General features: G+C 43.5%; 1 protein-coding gene across 2 annotated transcripts in view; it reads left to right on the top strand.

Annotated features, from left to right (window-relative positions):
• The window catches only part of rdh12 (retinol dehydrogenase 12), a 53298-nt gene extending 34028 nt beyond the window's left edge, over positions 1-19270 (top strand). For both annotated transcript variants that reach the window (XM_086003509.1, XM_086003510.1), the window contains 4 exons: positions 11171-11275; positions 15994-16203; positions 18475-18664; positions 18973-19270. In XM_086003509.1, the coding sequence (XP_085859635.1) occupies positions 11171-11275; positions 15994-16203; positions 18475-18664; positions 18973-19075 (608 nt within the window). In that variant the 3' untranslated portion in view covers positions 19076-19270. The remainder of the gene's footprint in view (positions 1-11170; positions 11276-15993; positions 16204-18474; positions 18665-18972) is intronic.
• Positions 19271-19987: the final 717 nt, after the last annotated feature.

The following is a 19987-nucleotide window of genomic DNA, read 5'->3' on the forward strand; positions in this document are numbered from 1 at the left end:
GGTCAGGGTCCGGCTGAGTACTTATTTTCAGTAGCAGCTGACTCAGGGGACTCTTTTCTGGGTTTAGCTCTTGGGTCTGAAAGGCTTTGAAATGAAGGGTGTCTGGGGAGCTAGATTTGAGGTGATTTAGGAAGTTTAGTGCTCGTTTTTGGATGTTTATTATCAGTGGGTATCTGCCTAGTTCGGCTCTGCATGCATTTGTTGGCGTTTTTCTTTGGGTGCGCAGGATGCTTCGGCAGAATTCTGCATGTAGTGCTTCTATTGTGTGTTTTTCCCATTTAGTGTAGCTTTGGTGATTTAGCGGGCCCCATACTTCACTACCGTATAGTGCAATGGGCAGGATTATGCTGTCAAATATTTTTAGCCAGATTTTGATTGGGATTTGGATGTTGTAGAATTTTCTTTTTATTGCATATAGGGCTCTTCGGGCTTTTTCTTTTAGTGCATTCACTGCTATGCTGAAGCTCCCTGATGCTGTAATAGTTAGACCAAGGTAGGTGTAGCTCATAGTGTGTCCTATAGTGGTATCACTGAGGGTAAACTGGTATTTGTTTTCCTGACATCTGGGCCTTTTTTGAAAAATCATGATGTTGGTTTTCTTTAAATTTACTGTTAGAGCCCAATTTTGGCAGTATTTGTCGAGTAGGTCTAGTTGTTGCTGTAATCCCTGTTCTGTGGGAGACAGCAGAACCAGGTCGTCCGCATAGAACAGGGATTTCACTTCTCCATCCAGGAGACGGAGACCTGGTGACTCGCTTTGCTCCAGCATGTCTGCTAATTCATTTATGTATATGTTGAACAGGGTCGGGCTCAAATTGCAGCCCTGCCGGACGCCTCTTCTCTGGGTGAAGAAATCGGTGCGTTTGTCTCCAATTTTGACCCCGCATTTGTTTTTCAGATACATTGATTTAATAAGGTCATAGACTTTGCCCCCTATTCCACACTGTAGAAGTTTATAATAGAGCCCTTCGTGCCATATAGAGTCAAAGGCTTTCTTGAAGTCGATGAAACAGGCGAATATTTTCCCATTTTTTGTTTGGTGTATATGTTTTTCAATGAGGGTGTGAAGGGTATAGATATGGTCGGTGGTGCGGTGTTTTGGAAGAAAGCCTATTTGTTTTTTTCTGAGGATATTATGTTTGTTAAGAAAATCAAGTAATCTACTATTTAGAATACTGCAGAATAACTTCCCTAGACAACTGTTGACACAGATGCCGCGGTAGTTATTTGGGTCTGATTTGTTTCCACTTTTATATATGGGGGAGATTAGTCCTTGGCACCAGATATCGGGAAAACAGCCTGAACGTAATATGATGTTGAATAATTTGAGTACCGCACCCTGCATCTCCATATTGCTGAACTTGAGCATTTCATTTTTGATGTTGTCTGGGCCACAGGCTTTCTTTAGGTGGAGAGATTTTGTTTTTGTGGCCAGTTCTTTCCATGTGATTGGGGAGTCTAGAGGGTTTTGGTTGTCTTTAATTGTTGCTTCTAATGTGTGGAGTTTTTCTGTGACCTGATGTTGACTTGGGTTTGTTTCGTTTATTGGGATGTCTTTGTAGAGGTTTTCAAAATGTGTTCTCCAGATGTCGCCATCTTGGATTGGTAATGCTTGCAATTGTGTTGTACTCAGGTTATTCCACATTTCCCAGAATTGTTTTGGGTTGGTGGAGTTTTCAATTTCTTCGAGTATTTTGTGGGTATAGTTTTGTGTTTTGTTCCTAATGGTGTGTTTATATCTTTTGAGGGTTTCATTGTATCTAGTACGTAGGTCCGGATTGTTTGGTTGGCGATGCTTTTGGTTTGATATTTTTCTCAGGTCTTTTCTGGCATTTTTGCATTCGTGGTCAAACCATTTCTTATTTTTATTTTGTCTTTTGTGACGCTTCCTCTTCTGTTTCACAAGGTCGGCTTTTACAGCTGCCTCATGGAAGATCATATTTATATCCTCTATGGCCATGTTTACACCATCTCTGGTGATCTCGTATGGGTTTTCTTTAAATTTTGATATTTTACTTGTGAGATCAGGTGACTTTAGTGCTGTGATGAATTTTTCTCCACTGTCTGGGGCCCATCTGTATGTCTGGTTTATTTTATGGAGCTTACTGGGTTCCTTTTTTGTGTCTGTAGTTTGGGCAGAAAGTTTAAGGTACATATTTATTTGGTTATGGTCTGAGAGGGGGGATTGCTGCCTGACAGTGAATGAGTTGATATCGCAGGGGTCCAGGTCAGTGATTGTATAGTCCACCACACTAGACCCAAGAGTTGAGGAGTATGTGAGTCTCCCTAGGGAGTCCCCTCTGAACCTACCGTTAACTATGTACAGGCCTAAGGTTCGGCAGAGTTGCACTACCTCCCTACCGCTTTTATTTATTTCACGGTTGTTCCGATTTGCGATGGCTGGTGTGACATCTAAAGGGGTCTGGCCAAACACATGGTTGTTTCCCTGTGGGTCTATGAAGTCAGGTTCACAACCGGTCCTTGCATTTAGGTCCCCACATATTATCACCTTTCCTTGGGCCTGGAAATGGCTGATTTCCATGTGGAGAGTATCAAATAACTCCTCTTCGAAATATGGCGATTCTATTGGAGGTATGTAGATCGCACATAAGTAAACATCTTTTTTTGCTATTCCTATATTTTTATCTAGTTTTAGCCACCTCTCTCTCTCAGAATCACTCTCTGTCAGAATGCGTGGTGCAAAAATGTCTACCACAAAAAAAGGCAGGAAGAGGGCGCCTTTAAATAGCATCCCCCAGCCCCTCACCGACTGGAAAACGTTCCAGTCTCCCTATCGTTGCTTGCGGCAGGCAGAAAGGAGGGGGGCGTCACTCAATATCTGGTCCGGGACGTTGCACGCTCGACTGACGTCACGACTGCGGGCGCAGGAGATCAGGGCAGTGTCAATTTCGCGAGCGGCGCAAACATCACCGCACCCAGGCGCTAGTTGCTTTGCGTCCCATTACCGCCTTCTAACGGGAGGCGCAAAGCAACCGAATTTTTCCCCATTCGTCCCTACCCTTTCACCTAACTATTCTTCAGCTGAGAAATTAGACAGAGACCCTCCTCTTTCTTTTCTGGGAAATGTTGGTATTCAGAGGGACCTGGGTGTCCTTGTACACGAATCACTGAAAGTTAACATGCAGGTTGTTAGATCCGTGATTCTTTAAATAGGATGTTTCCCCAAGAACTACACGGATGCTGTAACTTAACAATCAACGGGTATTTACTGGAGTAGAGTAGTCTCAAGACTGAAGTACAGAAGCCTGCTCCGGCTTTATATACAGGTGTGGTCACTGCCGGTACTACAGTATACAGGAGCTGTAAAACAGTTCTCTCTTAAAGGTACATACACAACAATTCCTCCCCTTTTAGATTAACAGTACCATAACATTCATTTAACAATTAACATTTTTAACATGCAACATTAACTGAAAATAGTCCATTTATAGATTCAGTCTTTGGGGCAGCTTTCTGATCCTTTCGGGATAGCGCCTTTCCTGAGGTTCTTGTTCTTGGTGCGGAGGCGATTCTGGCCCCTTTTCGTCGGTTAGTTCATCGGTTTCCACTGCTACTGGTTCGGAGGTAGATGCTACCGGTATGTCGGGTTCATCCCCAGGTATTCGAGACATGGGGTTGACTCGTTCCTGTGACGCTAAGATCTGATCGACGTGGCGTCTCACAATGTTCTCCCCGACATCCACTGTGTACATTAATGGCCCCTGCCTTGTGCATATCGTTCCGGGTTGCCATTTCTCTGTTCGGTAGTCACGGGCCAAGACTGGTTCTCCTACATTGAAGCTCCTTGTCGGCTTCTCATTGATGTGCTGGAATTGTTTATCCTCAACATTTCTTCGCACATTTGGTCTGAGCAAATCCAGACGAGATCTCAACCTTCGGTTAAAGAACATCATGGCCGGGGTCTGGTTGGTAACTGCATGTGTCGCATTTCTGTAGGCTAATAGGAAATTGTCCATCTTATGCTGTAGTGGAATTTCATCGTCGCACATGGCTTTTATCACCTTTTTAAAGGTTTGTACGAGCCTTTCAGCCAATCCATTTGTGGCTGGATGATACGGGGCGGATGTGTAATGCCTTACCCCATTCCTTCTCATAAATTTTCGAAACTCTTCGGACACAAACTGTGGTCCATTATCAGAGCAAATCTGCTCTGGCAAGCCGTTCCTGGCAAATATGGTCCGTAGGACTGCAATCGTTTTCTCTGTAGTGGTTGAGGACATTTTTATCACCTCAGGCCATTTCGAGTGAGCATCCACTGCTATTAAGAACATTGAGTCCATGAATGGACCAGCAAAATCAATATGCACCCATTGCCATGGAGAGGAGGGCCACTCCCATGGGTGTAGAGGGGCATGTGGTGGTGCATTTTGGACCTTCTGGCATCCTGAGCAGCTCTTGGTTAGGTCCTCGATTTGTTGATCGATCCCTGGCCACCACACATAAGCCCTAGCAAGGCTTTTCATTTTCACCCCTCCCAGATGACCTTCATGAAGCTCATTTAGCACTCTCTCCCTTAACTTGGGTGGAATCACCACTCGGGATCCACACATCACTATCCCCTGGCATACTGACAGCTGTTCTCTTCTGGATGAGAATGCTGGCAACAGTGAGTCGCCATGTGTTGGCCATCCCCTCACCGTCAAATCATATACCCGAGACAGTGTCGGATCATTGCGGGTCTCCTTCTCTATATCCGCGTTCGTTACTGGCAATCGTTCAATTATTGACGAATAAAATATCTCGATAGGGTCCACTGCTGGTGCTTCCTCCACAGTAGGCAGTGGCAGGCGTGATAGCCCATCAGCGTTTCCATGCTGTTTCGTGCCTTTATATTCTATTTCATATTGATTCGCCCCTTGAAATAGGGACCATCTTTGTAACCGTTGTGCAGTCATCACTGGAACGCCCTTCTTAGGATTAAAGATGGAGACAAATAGTTGGTGGTCAGTCAGCAAGGTGAACTTCTGCCCATGCGGATAGTGGTTGAATTTTTTTAACTCCCCATACTAGGCTGAGGGCCTCCCTGTCAATCTGGGCGTAGTTGCGCTCGGCTGAGGTTAGTGACCGAGACGCAAAGGCTACTGGCCTCTCCAACCCGTCTGGGAATTTGTGCGACAGCACCGCTCCAATACCATAGGGTGATGCATCACATGCCAACCGAATTGGTAGTGCTGGTTTAAAATGGGCCAACACCTCTTTTGATGTGATCAATTCTTTACACTTCTGGAAAGCTCGTCTACGTTCGTCATTCCACTTCCATGGCACCCCTGTTTGCAGTAGGGTGTTCAGTGGGTGTAATACCGTGGACAAATTTGGTAAGAACTTATGGTAGTAGTTTACCAGCCCGAGGAACGACCTCAGTTGTGACACATTTTCCGGTGCTGGAGCCTTGACTACTGCCTCAATCTTTTCAGGGGACTTATGTAACACCTCTTCATCGATGACGTGGCCACAATATGAGATCTGCTTCTGGAAAAACTCGCACTTGTGGCGATTAGCTCGTAGCCCATATTCCTTTAATCTGGTGAGCACCTTCTCCAAGTTGGCGAGGTGATCACTGTCATTTTTGCCCATGACCAGGATGTCGTCCAAATAACACTGGGTCCCTGGAATCCCTTGCAGGACTTGATCCATCACCCTTTGCCAAATAGCCGGAGCCGATGCTACCCCGAACACCAGCCGGTTGTATTGATAGAGACCTTTATGAGTGTTGATCGTGAGGTATTGTTTCGAGGCTTCTTCTACCTCCATTTGCAAGTACGCCTGGGCTAGATCAATTTTGGTGAAGCGTTTACCTCCAGATAGCGAGGCGAAAATATCCTCAATTCGTGGAAGCGGTTATTGTACCGTGTGAAGGACTGGGTTCACTGTCACCTTAAAATCCCCACAGATGCGGACCTTCTTTGGTTCCCCAGGCGTATTACTCAACGACCTCTTCATTACAGGAACGATGGGTGTAGCCCACTTGCTCCAGTCTACTTTGGACAGTATTCCTGAACGTTCCAACCCTTCCAGCTCTGCTTCGACGGCTGGTCTTTGTGTTGGTTCCTTTTATGGAACTGAAATCGTTCTGCTATCAGCAGCGGTGTGGGGTTTAAGTGGTCCTGTAGGATTTCTACTATGCTTTCGAAATTCTTATTCACAGGCTTCTCTGGGGTTATTAGGTTTCGCAGTAACCCATAAGTTTTTGCACCCATGGAATTTAACAGAACCAGTGCTTTCCTAGCATCTGGCACTTCATTCGCCCTGCAGTACACCTCAATACGTTCCACATATGTCGCCCAATCTTTGACTTCATTGTCGAACGTAGAGATACTGCCACTCTTCGGCATCCCTGGGTGTGATTTAGCTGTCAAAAATGGCGTCTCCCGCGCTTTCCCTTCTTCTCCGCTGGCACAAAATGGCGTCTCCCGCGCTTTCCTTTCTTCCCGCGCTCGCCCTTCTTCTCCGCTGCGGCTTCTAAAAATGGCGTCTCCCGCACTCTTCCTTTTTCTCCGCAGCTCAATGGCGTCTCCCGCGATCTCCCTTCTTCTCCCCGCGGACACTGTTCAGCCCTTGAGCCCTGGCTGTGCTTTACCCTCTCTCCGTTTTGTTTTTCCTTGACGCCGCTCGGTTTTTAACCCCCGGCTGCGCCCTGTGCGCTTCACCCTCTATCTTACCCCGTCGACGCTGCTCGGCTTTTTCTCTGCCGTCGGTCGGCTCCAGCCGCCGCTGTCCGGGAAGGGTCTGCGCTGTACCTGTCGTCAGTCTGTTGCTGATCGTCGTGGCTGGGGAACCAAGCCCGGCTCTCCACAGCCTCCCCTGCGATGTTCACTCTCTGCCGGACAACTGGGCGGTTGCTCGTGGTCGACGCCCGTGTTTCTGGCCTCGACTTTCTTCCACTGCCCTCCCGGAGCGAATCCTCGAAGGGAAATGCAGAGTTGCAGGTAGATTCGAATCGACACTCGTCGCCACTGTTAGATCCGTGATTCTTTAAATAGGATGTTTCCCCAAGAACTACACGGATGCTGTAACTTAACAATCAACAGGTATTTACTGGAGTAGAGTAGTCTCAAGACTGAAGTACAGAAGCCTGCTCCGGCTTTATATACAGGTGTGGTCACTGCCGGTACTACAGTATACAGGAGCTGTAAAACAGTTCTCTCTTAAAGGTACATACACAACACAGGTAACATGCAATTAGGAAAGCAAATGGTATGTTGGCCTTTATTACAAGAGGATTTGAGTATAAGAGTAAAGATGTCTTACTGCAATTATATAGGGCCCTGGTGAGACCACACCTGGAGTATTGTGTACAGTTTTGGTCTCCTTACCTAAGGAAGGATATACTTGCCATAGAGGGAGTGCAACGAAGGTTCACCAGACTGGTTCCTGGGATGGGGGGATTGTCCTATGAGGAGAGATTGAGTAGACTAGGCCTATATTCTCTGGAGTTTAGAAGAATGAGAGGTGATCTCATTGAAACATACAAAATTCTTACAGGGCTTGACAGGGTAGTTGCAGGGAGGATGTTTCCCCTGGCTGGGGAGTCTAGAACCAGGGGTCACAGTCTTAGAATAAGGGGTTGGTCATTTAGGGCTGAGAGGAGGAGAAATTTCTTCACTCAGAGGGTGGTGAATCTTTGGAATTCTCTACCCCAGAGGGCTGTGGAGGCTCAGTCGTTGAGTATATTCAGGACAGAGATCGATAGATTTTTAGATATTAAGTGAATCAAGGGATATGGGGATAGTGCAGGAAAGTGGAGTTGAGGTAGAAGATCAGCCATGATCTAATTGAATGGTGGAGCAGGCTCGAAGGGCCGAATGGCCTACTCATAAGAACATAAGACGTAGGAGCAGGAGTAGGCCATTTGGCCCCTCGAGCCTGCTCCACCATTCAATAAGATCATGGCTGACCTGATCTTGGCCTCAACTCCACTTCCCTGCCCGCTCCCCATAACCCTCGACTCCCTTATCGTTCAAAAATCTGTCCATCTCCACCTTAAATATATTCAATGACCCAGCCTCCACAGCTCTCTGGGGAAGAGAATTCCAAAGATTCACGACCCTCTGAGAGAAGAAATTCCTCCTCATTTCCGATTTAAATGGGTGCCCCCTTATTCTGAAATTATGCCCCCTAGTTCTAGATTCCCCCATGAGGGGAAACATCCTCTCTGCATCTACTCTGTCAAGCCCCTTCAGAATCTTATATGTTTCAATAAGATCCTCTCTCATTCTTCTAAACTCCAATGAGCATAGGCCCAATCTGCTCAACCTTTCTTCATGAGACAACCCTTTCATCTCCAGAATCAACCTCATGAACCTTCTCTGAACTGCCTCCAATGCAAGTATATCCTTCTTTAAATAAGGAGACCAAAACTGTACGCAGTACTCCAGGTGTGGTCTCACCAACGCCCTGTACAGTTGTAACAGGACTTCCCTACTTTTATACTCCATTCCCTTTGCAATAAAGGCTAACATACCATTTGCTTTCCTAATTACTTGCTGTACCTGCATGCTAACTTTTTGTGATTCATATACAAGGACCCCCAGATCCCTCTGTACCTCAGCATTTTGTAATCTCTCCCCATTTAAATCATTTTACTTTTTTATTTTTCCTACCAAAGTGGATAACCTCGCATTTTCCCACATTAAATTCCATCTGCCAAACTCCTGCTTCTAATTCTTATGTTATGTTTTAAGGTGGTTCAGGTGATCCCAGTATTCTGGCCAAGATTCGTCCCTAAACCAATACCACCAAACAACTGATTGGTGGTTCATTCCATAGCTCTTTGTGACAATTACTACAAGAGAAAGACTGTCAAATTTACCAACATAACAATAGTCAAATAATTCACGATGTGAAGCACTTTAAAATGATTCAATGTGAAAGGCCCTGTAAAAGTGCAGTTGTTGGTTCTGTATTATTGTTGGGTTAGAAGTGATGATTTCAATGCCACAGGATGCCAATTAATCCAAATGGTGATGATACTGTATAATAACAATCAGTACTGAATGTTTTGCTCGATCCTCTCAGGATTTAGTTAAAGTTCTGTCATACAAAGTCAATCAATTTGTCATGCACCTAAAACTATCCTGAAGCTCTTTTTATACTAAAATAAAAATTGGACCCTTAACACTTGATGGAAATATTGGAAAAGCAAATCATACAGAAGGTTACAAAGCTGCATTTGCGACACAAAGTCAGGTGACCAACTGTAATCGTCACTTTCTTCTATCACGGTGCACAGTTTGACTGGAGAAATTGATACCTGCAACACAAGTAAAGAACTGATTACATTTGAATCTCAAACATGGTCACTTTAAAGTAATCATGATTTTCCCTTCTCCGTCTGCCTGCCCCATAATTTTCTTCTCTTTTCTCCCTTCATTTTTTTGAATTTAGAGCATCATATTTGGGCATAGTTGCATAGGCAACAGAACACCTTTGGTATATCAGTCCAGTGATCATGCAGGAGCCTTGTCAGTTTCAGCAGGCTATTCGACAATAGGAGCATCACCGCTGAGCCAGGTCTTGTCCGTCCCTGGCGCCAAATGTTTTTTAGGCAGAATAAGCGTTGCACTGGCGATTATCAGTTAACTCAGTGTACACAGCAACAATTTGCATTTGTATAGTGCCTTTAATGTAATAAAACTTCCCAAGCACTATGATGTAAAAAGATTACTGAGCACTTGGTTTGAGTATAAAACAAGGCTTTAATAAACTGTTTCACAACCATGAGATTCTAGTTACATCACTAGCTCCTGGTTACAAAAACGTCCTGAGCAAGCTGGGCCCACGCCCGAGTATTTATACTCCTTGGACGGCGCCACCAGCTGGCCGTCCAGTGTTACTTCATGAGTCATTTCTTCATGAATGATAAGATTCATGACACACTACACGGGAGCAAGTGAACTAAGTCAAGGCAGAAGAAGTAGGAGTCAACCAAGAACATTGTTGAAAACATAGGTATTGAGGAGGCAGTTAAAGGTGGAGAGGGGAAGAGGGGAGGCTAAGAGTTGTAGGGAGCGAGCTCCAGAAGGGTCAGCTGAAAGCAGTGCCACCACATGGGGAACATCAGGAGGGAGGTGGGGAAGGGAGGCATAAAAGCCCAGAGTGAGAGGACTGTCAGGTGCAGGCTGGGACAGAGGAAGGTTGCAGAGGCAAGGTGGGGTTGAGTTTTGTAAATGAGGACAAGTGCCGACAAGTTAACACTAATTCCATTATTAGATTAAAATTTCACAGTGCTCGCTTCAAATAACAACTCAAGGCTAACGGCTTCCTCGTGTACTGTAATGCTTTTGTCTTTTTGGGGGGTTACTGTGATAGTTAGGTGCGGTATGTAGCTCATTGAATGAAAAAATATTGGCAGCAATTAAATGAATCCTGATAACCTGGAAGTTGTTTAACCCAAGGTGTGAAACATTTGCACTGTATGTTGGAGAACCAGTTTGGCGCAGCCAGAGAATGGGAGAACACGGGTTCAGCTCTCCATTCCACTAAACGCCTTGCCTCAGCTACACTGCCACATAGAGGTGGAGGTCAAAGCTGGAAGACCAGAGGACACAGCCTGTGCTTGAAGGGGGTAAATTCAAAACTAATCTACAAAAACATTATTTCAGTGAGCGAGCGGACAACCTATGGAACAGACTCTGACTGGAAGCAGTTAGTATTGATTCGTTCAAATGCATATTAAAGAGAGTTCTTTCAGAAAATAGCATTTTGGGATACAGCTTATGAGCAATTTGAGACATGACGTGGGGGGGGAAGGTGTTTTTGGAGCTATGGTTCCCAATGCTCTCCACCACTGGGGTTTTCCTCACGTCATGTCTGGGTCTGTTGTAGACTAATTAATAGAGATTTATTGCTATGATTAGTCAACAACTCTATATCTCCTGGATGGTAGAAGGCAAACGAGATGGGCTTGGTCTTTTTTCATCGAGAAATTCCTGTGACCTTATGCTCTTTCCACTGCAGGATATGCCTGGCCTGGCCTGGCCTGGTCTGGTCTGAAAGAGGGAGAGGGGGTTAACTAGCAAACTGTTAAGACTGGGTAAAAAGGTATGTGCCCTCACATCATGGCACCACATCAAGAAGAAAAGAATGAAACCAATTAGCATGCTTCCATTTTGTGACTTATTTTCTATTTCCCAATTCTATTTAATGACAGAGGAAAAACTGATCAACATTTTGATCAACAATGCTGGTGTGATGATGTGCCCCTTCACGAAGACAGGCGATGGGTTTGAGATGCACTTTGGTGTAAATCACCTGGGTAAGTTAATAACAACTTGTATTTATAGAGCGTCTTTAACATGTTAGTATGACTGTGCTGTGTGCAAACCAGCTGATTCATTTGCCAACATCACAACAGTGACTACACTTCAAAAGTAATTAATTGCCTGAGAGATGCTTTGGGAGATTCTGAGTGTTATGTTCATTAATAACTAGACATTCTTATTATGAACACAGCTAGCTTCTAGCTAGTCATTTATTCAGTACACGTTCTCTAGGTACAGTATCTGTAGAGATGCAGCATGTGTGCAGGCTGCCATCTTGACTGTTGCCTTGTGGGTAGCCTAGCCTCATGGGTAATGTAGTCTTATATATACAGCTGGGTAGTGTAGTCTTATACATACAGCTATATACAGCTCTACAGCTCCACCTAGTGTTCACTATAGAATGACGTAATTGATCATTACATCCCCCTTTCTTTGAGGTTTAACAAAATCAATATCAATCAACTTTCAAGAAAACAATAAAGATAATATCAGTAACACTTTTGTTAGTGCTCTATAAACATAAACATTTTCAAAACAGTCAACACATTTTCAAAGCTTTACATTGTACTCAAAGATTAAGTCTATCAGGCTCTTTTACTTCACGTGTGGATCTTCTCAACACGGGTAAGTCTGATGTGTCTTCATGAGATTGTTCTGGCGGTGAATGACAAGATGCAGTTGCGGCATTGTCATCAATCTGCTCTTGTATAGATCGAGGTCTCCTTGCGATCTTTGCTTGGAGAGGGTTTCAGTGTTTCCTTCACTCTTCATGCCATAACTCTCAATGTAGTCAATGCACTCTCAAAAAACTGCTGGCAGCTGGATCCCATCATACAGCATAGTCCTCTCAGCAGCCTCGGCTAATGGAACACCAAAGATTGGCCTGAGGGAAGAAGGAGTATCCACCGGAACTGCTTCCTGCTCTGGTGCAGGCTTCTTCTTTTTCTTTTTCTCTTTCCACTGCTTAACAACATCTGCTGCGGTGACTCTCTTGACCAGTTCTAAGTCTTCACAAGCTTTGTCACCTAGTATCGAATCAAGTCTTTCAGCCACAACAGAAAACATGAGATGATGCACTTTGTCTTTGACTGTCACTTTGAGTCTGCATACACCTAAGCTATCTATTTTCTGTCCATTATAGTCCTTCAGTAGTACTGACTTTTTCTGTATTTTGGGCTTTTCTTTCATATTGTTAATGTCACTCATACTGATTAAGTTTGCTTTTGCCCCAGTGTCCAGTTTCAATATAACTAATGCTCCATTTATCTGCAGTGGGATCATCCATTTGTCCACTTTTACTGCATTGACTTTATGTTCAGCATTGTCCATTTCTGAGGGCTGCACATTTTCTGTATCTTTTTTGATATCGTCACATGACACCATTCCTACCAAAAACGTCTCACTTAAATCAGTGTCCTCAATCACATTAACTTGTTGCCCTTTCGTTGTTTTTACTTTTGAAAAGCATTGTTTGGCAAAGTGATTCTTTCTATTACACTTTGTGCACATTTTTCCAAACGCTGGGCATTGTCTTAACTGGTGTTTGTAACCACAGCGTTTACAATTAAAAATTTCATCCTCCGATTGCTTTTCATTTCTGTTCTGCCCATGTTTCTTCCCCTTATAGGTCACAGCACCGACAGCAGCATTATCACTCATTACAATCGCATCATTATTGATTTCACTGAAAGTCTTTGCGTGCTTTCGAGCTAGCTCGCTGGCTTGGCATATTTTCACCGCATTTTCCAAATTTAGTTCGGTTTCTCTCAACAGACGTTCCCTGACATTTTTATCATGAATACCAAACACAATCTAATCATGGATGCTTTGAGCTCAGAGAAATTACATGTCTGTGCTTTCAGTTTCAGATCAGTTATAAAGCTATCAAAAGTCTCATTTTGCTGCTGTGTCCGAGAACAGAAGATGTATCTTTCATAGGTCTCATTCTTTTTGGGAGAGAACTGTGCATCAAATTTTTTTAGCACATCTTCTAATTTTCCTCTGTTCTCCTCTGGATTAAATACAAATGTATTAAATACCTCTATCGCCTGTGGGCCTGCAACCGTAAGCAGCAACACTATCTTCCTTGCGTCTGGCTTCGTACCGAATCCGATGGCTGCAATGTAGAGTTCGAATTGTTGTTTAAAAATCCGCCAATTGTAGTCGACATTTCCCTCGAGATTCAAACGCTCTGGTGGCTTCAAATTCTCCATGTCGCTTTTCACAATTTTCAGCAGATCTTCACCACCCTGGTACCATGTTATGTTCATTAATAACTAGACATTCTTATTATGAATACAGCTAGCTTCTAGCTAGTCATTTATTCAGTACACGTTCTCTAGGTACAGTATCTGTAGAGATGCAGCATGTGTGCTCTTGTGTGCAGGCTGCCATCTTGACTGTTGCCTTGTGGGTAGCCTAGCCTCATGGGTAATGTAGTCTTATATATACAGCTGGGTAGTGCAGTCTTATACATACAGCTATATACAGCTCTACAGCTCCACCTAGTGTTCACTATAGAATGACATGTTATTGATCATTACACTGAGGACATAAAAAGTGCTATATAAATGCAAGTTCTCACTTTCAGTTGGAATACTAGGATTTTTTTTTGTCAGCCTATTTTCTCCCCTTATGAAGAGATTGATTACTTGCTGAGGTACAGTCCCAATGGTACCTCACCAAAGCAGCACTTAAGAACATAAGAAATAGGAGCAGGAGTAGGCCATTCGGCCCTTCAAGCCTGCTCCACCATTCAATGAGATCGTGGCTGATCTTCTGTCTCAACTCCATTCACCGGCACTATCGCCATATCCCTTGATGCCCTTACTAGTCAGAAATCTATCGACTTCTGTTTTGAATATACCCAATGACTGAGCCTCCACAGCCCTCTGGGGTAGAAAATTCCAAAGATTCACCACCCTCTGTGTGAAGAAATTTCTTCTCATCTCAGTCCTGAACGGCCGACCCTTTATCCTGAGGCTGTGGCCCCTGGTTCTAGACTCCCTAACCAAGGGAAACATTCTCTCAGCATCCACCCTATCAAGCCCTGTAATAATTTTGTATGCTTCAATGTGATCCCCTCTCATTCTTCTGAATTCAAGAGAATACAGGCCTAGTTTACTCAATCTCTTCTCATACGACAGTCCCACCAACCCCGGAATCAATCTCGTGAACCTTGGTTGCACTCCCTCTGTGGCAAGTACTGTATATCCTTCCTTAGGTAATGTGGGAGCGCGGGCAGTGAGCAGCAGCAGGTTCATTGACTGCGAGGCAGGCGTTGGAGCCAAGGCCGATTTTGTCCTCGGCCAATGATATTCGCATACAGAAAGGTTTTCTGCCTACTGGAATATTGTTTAAATGGTGAGAAACTATTAGATGTTATTGTTGAGAGATTTAGGTGTCCTTGTACATGAAACACAGAGTTTGCATGCAGGTACAGCAAGCAATTAGGAAGGCAAAAATAGTATGTTGGCCTTTAAGAACCTAAGTAGAAGTAGGCCCTTCGAGTCTGCTCCGCCATTCAATAAGATCATGGCTGATCATCGACCTCAACTTCACTTTCCTGCCCGATCTCCGTATCCCTTGATTCCCCTAGATTCCAAAAATCTATCTATCTCAGCCTTGAATATACTCAATGACTCAGCATTCACAGCTCTCTGGGGCAGAGAATTCCAAAGATTCACAACCCTCTGAGTGAAGAAATTCTTCCTCATCTCAGCCTTAAATGGCCGACCCCTTATCCTGAGACTATGCCCCCTAGTTCTAGCTCCAGCCAGGGGAAACAACCTCTCAGCATCTACCCTGTCAATCACCCTCAGAATCTTGTATGTTTCAATGAGATCACCTCTCATTCTTCTAAACTCCAGAGAGTATAGGCCCATTCTACACAATCTCTCATCATCTCTTATACTTCAACCCCCTTGCAATAAAGGCCATACTGCTAGAGGGTTGGAGTATAAGAGTAAGGAAGTCTTGCTACAATTGTACAGGGCTCTGGTGAGACCACACCTAGAGTACTGTGCACAGTTTTTGTCTCCTTATTTAAGGAAGGATATACTTGCCGTAGAGGCGGTACAACGAAGGTTCACTAGATTGATTCCTGAGATGAGAGGGTTGTCCTATGAGGAAATTTTGAGCCTATACTCTCTGGAGTTTAGAAGAATGAGAGGTGATCTCATTGAAACATATAAGATTCTGAGGGGGATTGACATGGTAGATGCTGAGAGATTGTTTCCCCTGGCTGGAGAGTAGAACTCGGGGAAAATTCTCAGGATTAGGGGCCAGCCTATTAAGACTGAGATGAAGAGGAATTTCTTCACGCAGAGGGTTGTGAATCTTTGGAATTCTCTGCCCCAAAGTACTGTGGATGCCGAGTTGTTGAGTATATTCAAGGCTGAGATAGATTTTTGGACTCGAGGAATCAAGGGATATGGGGATAGGGCAGGAAAATGGAGTGCAGGTCAAAGATCAGCCAGGATCTAATTGAATGGCGGAGCAGGCTCGAGGGACCGCATGACCTACTCCTGCTCCTATTTCTTACGTACTCAATTACTGGTATGTATTGAGCAGAGTATTTCTGCATTTACTGAGAATGTTGACTTTGTAATAGAGTAAGGTCATTGTGAGTTCTAAACACAACACAGAATATCCCAGAGAAGTGGAAAATCTAAGATCACGATGTTGAATGTTTTGCATTCCTTTCCTTTAGGTCATTTCTTACTGACCTACCTGCTTCTCGATCTCATTAAAAGATCAGCTCCTGCTCGCATTGTTAACGTATCGTCCTTTGCACACACCTTCGGTCGGATCAACTTTAAAGATCTGCAGAGTGAGAAGAGTTATGATGGGGGCCTGGCCTACTGCCAAAGTAAACTAGCAAATGTGCTGTTCACTCGGGAATTGGCCAAGCGTCTGAAAGGTAGGATGCAAATTGTATCTCCGCAATTTAGTTTAAATATTCCATAAATTGCCTATACATCTAAAAAGATCATTTGTTCATAGTCAGTCATAGTTCAAAAGCCCAACTAAAAAATGAACATTTATATTGGCTTTTGGTATTAATTTAAGATATTACCATATCTTTGATCTAACAAACCGATGCCAATGAGTAACTAAGCTATACAGATCAAGAAGGTCCCAGTGCACGATCTCTGGCATGTGGTTTCAGCCTGCGTGGTGGTAGGGAAGCTACAGTTGGTTTCAATGCTCCTGCATGAGGGAGGAACATATGGCCAGGGATCCAGCTCCTGATCACAGTACAGTAATGCCAGTGAGCAAGTGTACATGTGTGGACAGGATCAGGCTCGGCTCTGATCCATGCGAGGTCAAAATGTATTCTATAAAGAGATAGAGATTTGTGGAAACAGAGGCTATTTTAATCGAGGACTTCAATAAGCTAAATATAAATTATGAATACCCAGCTATTTTGCACTTTGCGATTGGACAGAGACACCCTACCCACATTTACTTTTGCTAATCTTTTCCTTTTTGCATACCTATAGAAGGTTTATATCTCTCGCTAGTTTACTCTCATATTCTATTTTCCCTTTCTTTATCAATTTCTTGGTCCTCCTTTGCTGAATCCTAAAATCCTCCCAATCCTCAGGCTTACTACTCTTTTTGACAATATTATAAGCCTCTTCCTTTGATCTAATACTACCTAAGTTCTCTTGTTAGCCATGGTTGGACCACTTTTCCTTTGGGGTTTTTGTGCCTTAAAGGAATGTATATTTGTTATAAATTATGTATTAATTCCTTAGATGCTAGCCATTGCTTCTCTACCATCATACCTTTTAATGTAGTTTCCCAATCTACCTTAGCCATCTCGCCCCTCATACCTACGTACTTTGCTTTGTTTAGATTTAAGACCCTAGTTTCAGATTTAACTAAATCACTTTCAAACTCAATATAAAATTCTATTATGGCCACTCTTCCCTAAAGTCCCCTTTACTACAAGGTTATTAATTAACCCTTTCTCATTGCACAATACTAGATCTAAAATAGCCTTGTCCCTAGTTGGTTCCTCAAAATACTGATACAGAAAACTATCTTGTATACATTCCATGAATTCGTCCTCCACACTATTACTGCAAATTTGGTTTGCCCAGTCTATATGTAGATTAAAGTCCCCTATGATTACTGTATTACCCTTGTTACATGCGCCTCTAATTTCCTGATTTATACTCTGCATTACAACTGCTGTTTGGGGGCCTTATAAACAACTCCCACCAATGTTTTCTGCCCCTTGCTGTTTCGTAGCTCCACCTAAACTGATTCTACTTGATTCTCAGAGCTAAGATCCTTCCTCTCTACTATTTTTATCCCATCCTTTATCAGGGCTACCCCTCCTCATTTTCAATTTTGCCAATCTCTTCTAAAAGTTAAGTATCCTGGAATATTTAGTTCTCAACCGTGGACACATTGCAACCACGTATCCGTAATGTCTATTAGATCAAACTAATTAATTTCTATCTGTACTGTTAATTCATCTATTTTGTTGCGAATGCTTTGCGCATTCAGATATAGTGCCTTTAGCTTTGACTTTTTTCTATTTTTCCCTGATGTTACCTTAGTCACTGATGCCCTATTATCTTTGTTACTCTCTCTCCCTGACCCACTCTGCTTATTTTTACCCAAAACTCTACTCTAGAGCCTTGACATTTCTCTCACTGCTTTTAAATTTACTCTTTCCTGAATCCTTCCACCCCCCTTCATTAGCTTAAGTCCTGTCTACTGCCCTAGTTATTCGGTTCGCCAGGACACTGGTCCCAGCCCGGTTTAAGTGGAGCCCGTCCCAACGGAACAGCTCTCTCTATCCCCAGTACTGGTGCCAGTGTCCCATGAACTAAAACCCCTTCCTCCCACACCACTCTTTGAGGCCCCCCATTTAAACCTCAGGCAAGGTACCACAGAGCAGCCAGTGCCCGAGGAACTATATCCAAGCACGAGTCCATCAACTTCAGGAGAGAATGGATAATGCATAGAGGTAGCCTGATGCTGGGATCTCCCAAATTCCATTCACAAGAATCCTACTCTTAAGCACTCCCAATGATTCAACTGGTTAAGGCAGTAAGTAGCATCGACTAGGAAGGTTCCAGGTTTGATTCACAAGGACAGCAGGCCCACTAGCTTTCAGGTGGTGTTTTATAAACTGCAGTGATACTCCACTTTGTTTCTTTTCTTGATATAGACACCAAAGTCACCGCAAATTCTGTGCATCCAGGCTCTGTCAAATCAGAAATAACCAGGCACTCCTCCGTCATGGCCCTGGCATGGAAGGTTCTCACTTTCCTCATCAAAACACCAAAGCAGGGTGCACAGACTAGTATATACTGTGCTGTAGCTGAAGAGTTGCAAGAGACTTCTGGAAAACATTTCAGGTTTGTAACCTATCTTTTAAAAAATTAAATTAAGAAACCTGGATGAAGGGCCAAGGCCCCAAGTGCACAACACCATCAAGTTTGGAAAAAAATAATAGGTGATGCCAAGTTTGCAGGAAGACTGAAGGAGGAAATGTGTTCGAGTTTTAGCATAGGCTTGATTTAACTTTTTGCAGATCAGCTGTAATTCTATTAAAATTAAATGAGTTGTACTTGAAAAACAAAATCATGACCTCTTATAGTTTAGTAATGATATCCCCCCTCCATGTTTCTATTTTCATCATGAGATATGTTGGTTTTCTTCACAGTGACTGCAGCCCTGCATTTGTGGCACCTCAAGGTAGGAACGATGAAACAGCCAGGAAGTTATGGGACGTCAGCTGCAAACTTTTGGAAATTCGGTGGGATTGAATTACTCAAAAGATGAAAATGGGAGTAAACCAAAAACACAAAAGAGGCAGACTGAAGCTTGATTTCGGCAGCTACCATTAAAAAATAATCCAGAATGTGCAACTTTTTTGATAATCAAGTTGACATGTTTCTGAAGTTGGTCACTGTACTGCACAAAAGGGTTAAAGTGGGGAAAATAAAAAAAAGTTGGTGTAATTTGAAACATTTTTTTATTCATTGATGGGATGTGGGCGTCGCTGGCTGGCTAGGCCTGCATTTAGTGCCCATCCCTAATTGCCCTCGAGAAGATGGTGGCGAGCCGCCGCCTTGAACCGCTGCAGTCCATATGGTGTAGGTCATAGCAGTTGTTTACAACTGAGTGGCTTGCTAGGCCATTTCAGAGGGCATTAAGAGTCAACCACATTACTGTGGGTCTGGAGTCACGTGTCGGCCAGACCAGGTAAGGACAGCAGATTTCCTTCCCTAAAGGACATTAGTGAACCAGATGGGTTTTTGCAACAATCGACAATGGTATCATGGTCACCATTACTAATGGCTAACATTTAATTCCAGAATTAAATTGAATTTAAATTCCACCAGCTGCCGTGGTGGGATTTGAACCCATATCCTCAGAGCATTTGACTGAGCCTCTGGCTTACCAGTCTAGTGACATAACCACTACGCCACCACCTCCCTGTAATTTCTGTTGCAATTATTGTTCATAGAATAACCCAATGTATAATTGATACATTGGATACAGCCAAACGAATCATTGGTCTGTTTCCTATTTCCTACGTTTTAGAAACAGTACACGTTAAGATTAAATCATGCCTTTAAAAACATTCACTCCAACAGTGATACTCTCAATAGCTGGATTTTAGTCACTCGGTTATGAGTGAATATGTAAATTGTCAGCTTATTATTGCTATTTTG

Source organism: Somniosus microcephalus, chromosome 12, assembly GCF_052327205.1.
Source record: "Somniosus microcephalus isolate GS21.2 chromosome 12, FLI_Smic_1.0, whole genome shotgun sequence".
Lineage (NCBI taxonomy): Eukaryota > Metazoa > Chordata > Chondrichthyes > Squaliformes > Somniosidae > Somniosus > Somniosus microcephalus.